We start from the raw sequence: 8,058 nt of genomic DNA, 5'->3' as shown, positions 1-8,058 counted from the left end.
TTAAAAAGTATCACCACTACACTAAAATCGGCTTTTAGCAGCGTTTTTAGCGGCGCTTGGACAAAAAACGCCACTAAAAATCGAGCATTAGCGGCGCTTTTATAAAAACGCCGCTAAAGGTAGAGCATTAGCGGCGCTTCTCCGAAAACGCCACTAAAAATAAGCATTAGCGGCATTTTCTGAAAAGCGTCGCAAAAAGCCTAAGCCAAACGACACCGTTTTGTGAGTTTTTGGGGCCTTTAGCGGCGTTTTTGAAGAAGCGCCGCTAATGCTCTGGCCTTTAGCGGCGTTTTTGAAGAAGCGCCGCTAATGCTCAGATCTTTAGCGGCATTTTTAAAAAAGCGCCGCTAATGCTCTAGCCTTTAGCGGCGTTTTTGAAAAGCGCCGCTAATAATAATAAAATCTAAAACCATTTCGATTATCTCATTCTTTGATATATTCTCAAGTAATGTTTCAATTATATTTTTTTATTATAAGTTGAAAAAATTGATATTTCGTTGTATTTATTATATATTGGTCAAATTTACATTTAAATGATAACAAATAATATTGTTTAATACAAAATGTTTTTATTAAAGAGAAGTCCTAACTCCTAACTATTTATTATTATTTTTCAATCACAGTTTATTTAAACTACTTTACTAGAAAAATATATTAAATTATGAATAAAATAAAATATCATAAAACTTAAATTGATAGTTCGATTAAATAAATCAAATAAAGTAAATATAAAACACCAAATATAGTGATAAATAATATTATATATTGATAATTTTATTACCAAAAATAATTTTATATTTAGTTAATCAAACATGAACACAACAATGACCTAATAGTACCTACTCAAGAGTAAGAACTAAAAATGAATGAAAAGGGACAAATGAAATTAGAGTATTAATTTTAAGTATTAATTTCAAATATAATTGTAAAAGATACGATAGTATTACTTTTAAAATATTTAATTTAATTATCATTATAGTTTAGGGTTTAATATATATGGTTTAGAGTATATATATGGTTAATTTAGGATTTAGGGTCAGTTTAAAAATTACAATTTTAAGGTTTATAGGTTATGAAATTAGGGATTATGGATTAGGGATTCTAATTTAAGGGTTGTGATTTAAGGTTTATGGGTTAGGGGCTAGGGGTTAGGGGTTAGGGGTTAAGATCAGTTATGGATTTAGGGTTTATGGATTTAAAAGTTAGATGTTAGGGGTTAGGTTTAGATTAATTAGTGTATTTTAATTTATATATTAAATAATGTTTAGGGGTTAGGGATTCTAGGTTGGGTTGGGGTTTAGGGATTTAAGGTCGGGTTAGGATTTAAGGTTTAGGGGTTAGGAGTTATAGATTTAGGGTTTTAGGGGTTAAGAGTTAAGGATTTAGAGTTTAAGGTTTCATGGGTTGAGTTAGGGTTTCGGGTTTAGATTAATTTTTTTATTTATATTTTAAATATGTTTTTAAATTTATATATTAAATAATTTCATATATAATTGAAAAAGATAATATAGTATTAATTTTAAAATATTTAATTAATTATCATTATAGTTTATGGTTTATATGGCTTACGGTATATGGTTAATTTAAGATTTAAGGCCAGTTTAGGAGTTACTATTTTAAGGTTTGGGGATTATATATGGATTTAGGGATTATGGTTTAAGGGTTGGGATTTAAGGTTTAGGGGTTATGAGTTAGGGGGTTAGGGGTTAAGAGCTAAGGATTTAGGGTTTTAAGGGTCGGGTTAAGGTTTAGGGTTTAGATAATTAGTTTTTTATTTATATATTAAATATTTTCTTATATAATTGTAAAAGATATAATAATAAATTTAATATATTGAAATTATGAGTATAGTTTATATTATTTAAGAGATATATAATAGATAGACTTTATGTATATTGAATGGTTAATTTAAGATTTAAGGTTTATTTGAGATTTGTTAAATGATACAATTTTATACAATTAATTAATGCTTTTATATTTAAAAATATTTAATCTAAACCATTTGATATATTTAATATGGATAGATAGGTAATTATTTAATTTGGATAGGACCAAATTATAAGAAAAAATAAAATACAAAAATAAGAATGAAATAAAAAAAAATTTATAATTTTTCTAATTCTTTTAAATATTACTTAAAATTTTAATAATTCTTTATGTAAAATTTATATGAAAGATACAATAATTGAATATAAAAAAATATGCGAGTTTTAGCGGCGTTTTCAGCAAAAAACGCCATTACTATGTATTAAAATTTTCCAAAACGGCACCGTTTGGGTAGAAAAATTTTATTTTTTAGTGGCGTTTTTAAAAAAAATGCCGCAAAAAGTAAACATTACCGGCGTTTTTATGTATTACAATTTTTCAATAGGGTTAGTTTAGGTAGTGGCGTTTTTTCTTTAAAACGACACAAATATAGAAGAAAATAAAAGATAATCAAAATCCCGCTCACTTCTAAAAAAAAATTTTGGTCATTACTCCCATTTCTTCTCATCTCCGTCGTGCGCCCTAAATCCCCCAAATAAAAGTTTGTTTTTCTTCAGCTGAAATCCCCCAAATTTCCCATTTCCAACAACAGACTTGAAGGAAGAAAACCAGAAGATGGGATGGAATCACCCAGACATATCGCTGGAAGAACTGATGAAACTGATAGAAGGGTTTGTTGATATCCTGGTTTTTTGTTTTGTTTTACTTTTTTAATTTTATTTACTTTTGGGACTTTTTAAGGAATGACAAGAAAAAAAGAATCTGGCGATTTCGACAAACCCATATCAGAGACTAGGGTTTCAAGGGAAGAATGTGGTTCAAATGGGAGAAATCTAAATAAGAAGAGAAGTTATGCACAGTTTCATTTAGAGTTAGGTCAATCTGATTTTCTTCTCCATGCCTGTCAGTCGACTAAGCGGAGCGGCACATTCCAGCCCGTAAGTCTAAGGATTCCTTATCATGTTATCTGACGTGCTGGCTAACTTATCCTTCCTCCCATCCAGGGTGTCTTACTTTATCGCGTCTTTACAGTCTTTTAAGATTACCTGCTCGTTAAGAACTTTTACCTGCTTTGAAAGATCGAGGTTTTTGTGGTGGCATCCGTTGGTTTGTAATACTGCTCGACTCCTCTGTTTTTCCATGTTCGGCACCAGAAAATCTCCCCTGGCATAAACGATCAGTCAAATGGAAGCAGATTCCTAAAGATTTCAAAATCTTATACACAGTGAATAGTAAGTTCCCTGAACATATATAGTTTTAATTTTCTTTTACACAACAAGTTCATCAGCCACAGCCAATTTTGTGTGTGGTGTTGCTTAGGAAAGTGATTTTCTATTCTGTTTAGTATATATATAACTTTAGTAATATCTTTACCTTTTTATATAAATTGACTTTATATATTTTTTCAATTAAGTTGGTATGAGATTAACTCGTAATATTAACTCAATTAAACAATCAAACATTTTAGTTATAATGTAGATGATTCTTATCATGTCATTGCAGCACTCTTCTTGCTTTTTTTTTTTTGGAGTAGATGGCACAGTTCGTTGATCAGATGGGATTTTAATGACTGACATTGTTGTTACATTGAGGATAAAGAATGGCTGCTATGTTATTGGAAACAAAGGAATTTCTCTCCATTTTAGTATGATTTCAATTTATCAAAGCTGTGGCCTTTTGTATCAAAGTAGATAACTCAATTCTTCTATTTTCGGTTGAAATGAATTTTGTTGAAGAGAGTTGAGATGCTGAGAGCTGTGAAGAGGTAGTTATGATGGTCGATTTTTTAATCTTGAACTGTTGGTCGATTTTTGGATGCATATTATGTGTTGGGCAATTCTTATCATCCTTTGCCTTAGTAATCTTCATTGATAATTGATTATTCATTGTTACAAAATGAGATCCGAACTTGGCTTAGGACCAGGAGATGATCCAAATTCAATGTTTCATGTGGGACAAGTTGTTAAATGCAGAGTAACTGGTTCTTCACCTGCTTCAAGGCATGTCAATCTTAGCTTGCAGATGAGGCCCGTGAGGTTTGTTTCAATGAGCATCTGGTATATATGGTTATTATGAATATATATCTTTTCAGTTAGTGGACTTATTGGTGAACTAATACTTCTTCCCTGTCACCTTTTCCTTGCTGAAAACTTGATTGGTAAATAGCTGGGAACATCTTAATGCTGGTATCCAGTGACATTCAACCCAAAAAGTTTTTGCTGATATATAACTATGTGCTAGTGATTTCTTTCCTCTGTGAAGTTGTATGGTGACACTGCTCTAGTTCTGCTTGAAAATTTGAATGGCAGGATTTCTGAAGACGATATGGTCAAGTTGGGCAGCATAGTTTCTGGGGTTGTTGAGGGTTTAACTTCCTCTGCAGTAGTTATAAATGTTAACTCAAAAGCTCACTTGAAGGGTATGATATTTAATGAACATTTGGCAGATCATCATGGTATGCTTTTCTTTGCCTCTATAGAATTTTCCTTTTGTACTTTCTTGTGTTGGCTTTTTCTCAGGTTCTGTCTGGTTTTGCAGAACGTGCTGCCTTGTTGAAGTCAATCCTGAAGCCTGGATATAAGTTTGATCAACTGCTGGTTCTAGGTAATCTTGTTTGTAGCTGCATCTTGTCAGTGTTTGTTATTATTTCCCCTTTCCAAATTTTTAATCATCTCATTTTCTATCTGAAATGACAGAAATTTATATTTAAGGCAGTTCCTGTTAACTCACAAATAACGAATCTTCAGTGTAGGAAAGTATATAGAAAATGGGTCAAACATAAGAAAAACAGATGTACTTGAGATGGGGGGAAATTGTTTTGCAAAAAGAAAAAAAATGGATTGTCTAAGAAGGGTGACTGCAACTGTATTTGATTCCTTGGGTAGAATATGTTTTCTCTGAGAAACTATTATGACTTAACCTCTTTGAAAATGTTCCAATCATAAGTTACAAAAAGAAAGAATTAGAATAAGAAAGGCAATTATCTTGAATTTACTGGCGTAGAATTGTATATCTGGATCATCCTTGTCAGTTTTTCTCTTTAAAGAGACTCATTATGTGAGACATTGTTTTATTCTATTAATTAGATGCAGAGGATTTATTTGAATAACAATTAAATCAAAAGTAATTTACAGCAATACAAGAAATTTGACCTTTTAAAATGCTTCCTACTTTGTTGCCCAGTGGATTATTGAGTTAATATCTATGCTAATCTCTTTAAAAATGCACTTCATTAGAGGCTTCTTATTTTTGGTTAATTCCATTTTTATCATGGGAATCAAATCAATTTAAACATGATTGAACTTGTATTTTTCTCATCCAATCAGATAAGGCACTAGTCCTGTCACAAAACCTTCTTTGCAAATGAAAAGCCATTTTCTGTGTAGCATACTTCTGTGTCTGACTTCCATTTATGTGTGTCTTTCCCCTTTGTACATGTTTGATGCTTCATGGTGCCTCTTAACTTATGTACTTTCTGTTTCAACCTGCATCTTCAAGAAAGAAAGATTTTAAGTTTTTTAATAAATTTCTCCTTTCTTCTAGGAATGCTGATTTGTCCTTATGGTGCTTTCTTTTGCTTCAGTATTTATTTTTCTAGTTTTTTAATCTTGAACTGTTGGTCGATTTTTGGATGCATATTATGTGTGTCTAATTGCTTTAGAGATTATTTTAGAGCTTATATTGAAGACATATGGCATTTCATTTGGTAAGTTTGAGGGCTAAAAAAATAAAAAAAATTAAATGGAGAGCTAAAATAACTTTGTTATAAAGTTGGAGGGCAAAAAAAGCCATTAGACCAAATAGAAATAAACATTTAAATACTAAATATATAAATATATATTAGTAATTTGATTCAGTAATGTGTCACCTAAGGACAAGGCATAGTTGAAGCTGTCAATAGAAATCTATAAATTAAAAAAGGAAAAAAGTCATAAAAACTCCCTTGGAATCAGCTTTTGTCAACTAAACACATAAACAAAATAAATAAAAAAATAAGTTCTGAAACATAAGATTGGTTGGAGAAATGAGAGATCTTTCTTCTCTAATTAATAAATTGAGAGGTTCAAAAGATTCTATTCAAGTGTGAGAGAGAAGAAGCAAATTTATGAAGGCAAGCTATTAGCCTGTGTAAGGAAAGAGTTACCCCATGAAATGAATGTTTGTGTGCGAGCCATTATAGTGGGAAGTGGTGCATTTAAATGAGTGAGTTATACACTGCTTGATGAGAGTGCAACTACCTCTCATCTCTCACTATTTATTTAATAATTTTTAAATATTCTTATTTTTATATCATATTCATGTTATCTTTTAATGATATTTTGTGTCTGTCTTTTTTATTGCCTTCACGCTTTTTATTGCTTTTATTTTATTTTTTAAATTGAAAGTGTTCATGAATTAGGTTCAACCCATTAAAAGTTATTCCTATATGAAAATGTATATACTTTATCATTAAATATAAATAAAATAAAATAGAGATGGAATCAAATTAAACCGATTTACTTTGCATTGGTATGACCATTTTTAATTTGGGCAAATAAAAGAAGGCCCCATAAGGGTTTCATACTTAGCTGGAAAGCTAAATATATGATAATATATCATATTAAAATAATTTTTATGGCTGAGCAAAATGTGTGTGTGTGGATTATATCTTGCTGAAAATGTTTGCTCCATGTTATTATCGTATTTTACATTTTCAACATTTTCTTGTGATGGCAACTCTCTTGTCTTGTGTTAGAACTTTAATTATTAAATCAATCTGTCTCTGACATATACTCCCAGATATGCTAGATGTTGGTACTAACAATCTAAAGCTAATTGAAGACCCACTTTATGAGTAAAATATGTGCTTATTTACTTTGTTATTCATAGAATGGAACATATGAAATGCTTGGTGGTACTTTGTTTTATTTACCGATTGTGGAGATTTCTTTTGACATGAACGGCTCCTTGCATCCATTCCCTCACAGCTTTATTTCTCATAAAAACTTTTCTTTCTGGCTTCCAGTGCAGGGCTTGGTGTTCTTAGCATGGCTGTTCAAGCTGTTGTAAGGATGACAGGAAATGCAGATACAGCTGCACAGAACTTCTTCCTACTTGATAAAGATGTACAATTTTGTACCTCCTTTCTAGCTTTTTTCATCCTATTTGTGCAAAGCATTTTATGTTCTTTTAGATATGTAATGTCCTTTCTCTTGTGTAATGAAGATGTGGATTTTATGAACTAATCATGTAAAAATGTTTTGCTAGAAAATCATCTGCGGATTTCTTTTTATGATATCTACTTCATTCATAGTTTTCTTTTTCTTTTTAGTTTCTTACTACTACGAGAAAATCATTATGGTTTGACTCTAGGAATCTAAATTTTCTAATTTTCTAATTTTTTATTTGTGTTATTAATTTATTATTTTAAATTCTAAAGCTAAATTCATTAATTTTTTATATTTAGTTTTAAAGTTAAGTTTTTCATAGAAAATTTAATTTAAAAAATATTTTTTTATTTATCCTTAACAAGTATATTTAAAGTTCAAATTAAAAAAACAAAACATAATATAATATTTATTTTGATAAATATTATTTGATTAAAATAATATTTTAAAGGTTATGTTTTTAGCGGCGTTTTTGCTAGAAGCGTCGCTAAAGGTTTATTCTTTAGTGGTGTTTGTGGAAAAGTGCCGCTGAAGATCATATTCTTTAGCGGCATTTGTGGCTAAAGCGCCGCTAAAGCTCACGATCTTTAGCGGCATTTGTATCTAAAGTGCCGCTAAAGGTCATGATCTTTAGCGGCGTTTTTCACATAAATGCCGCTAAAGTTAGCGACGTTGTCAATAGCGACGCTTGTAAAAGCGTCGCTAATACTTTTAGTGGCGCTTAAAAGCACCGCTAAAGGCATAAAAAAGCGCCGCTAAAAGCCTGTTTTGGTGTAGTGCACCATTAATCTTTCAGCTCAAGAAAAGTAGAGGAAAGCAAAAAAGAAAAAGAAAATGTCTATAATTAAATTGTAATATTTTTTAGTTAAGCGATCAAAACAAAAGCTTACTCATAGTTGAGAGACTAATGATGTAATTTATCTAC

The 8,058-nt window shown here is 30.6% G+C and overlaps 1 protein-coding gene across 16 annotated transcripts; it reads left to right on the top strand.

Annotated features, from left to right (window-relative positions):
• Positions 1-2,401: 2,401 nt before the first annotated feature.
• LOC107903653 (rRNA biogenesis protein RRP5) lies at positions 2,402-7,256 on the top strand. 16 transcript variants are annotated; one of them, XM_041092287.1, is made up of 7 exons: positions 2,410-2,657; positions 2,728-2,924; positions 3,019-3,218; positions 3,905-4,022; positions 4,296-4,441; positions 4,525-4,590; positions 6,992-7,256. In XM_041092287.1, exons 4-7 carry the CDS (start codon positions 3,928-3,930, stop codon positions 7,033-7,035), a joined length of 351 nt encoding a protein of 116 aa, XP_040948221.1. In that variant the 5' UTR covers positions 2,410-2,657; positions 2,728-2,924; positions 3,019-3,218; positions 3,905-3,927; the 3' UTR covers positions 7,036-7,256. The 16 variants fall into 16 exon arrangements, with proteins under 16 accessions (XP_040948217.1, XP_040948220.1, XP_040948221.1 ...); XM_041092280.1 differs by having other exon boundaries at positions 2,433-2,657; positions 3,490-4,022; XM_041092281.1 differs by having other exon boundaries at positions 2,433-2,657; positions 2,991-3,218; positions 3,490-4,022.
• The last annotated feature ends 802 nt before the right edge of the window (positions 7,257-8,058 follow it).

Source organism: Gossypium hirsutum, chromosome D05 (genome assembly GCF_007990345.1).
Source record: "Gossypium hirsutum isolate 1008001.06 chromosome D05, Gossypium_hirsutum_v2.1, whole genome shotgun sequence".
NCBI lineage: Eukaryota > Viridiplantae > Streptophyta > Magnoliopsida > Malvales > Malvaceae > Gossypium > Gossypium hirsutum.
Note: the sequence above shows the minus strand (reverse complement) of the source record. Positions and strands in the feature narration are given on the sequence as shown.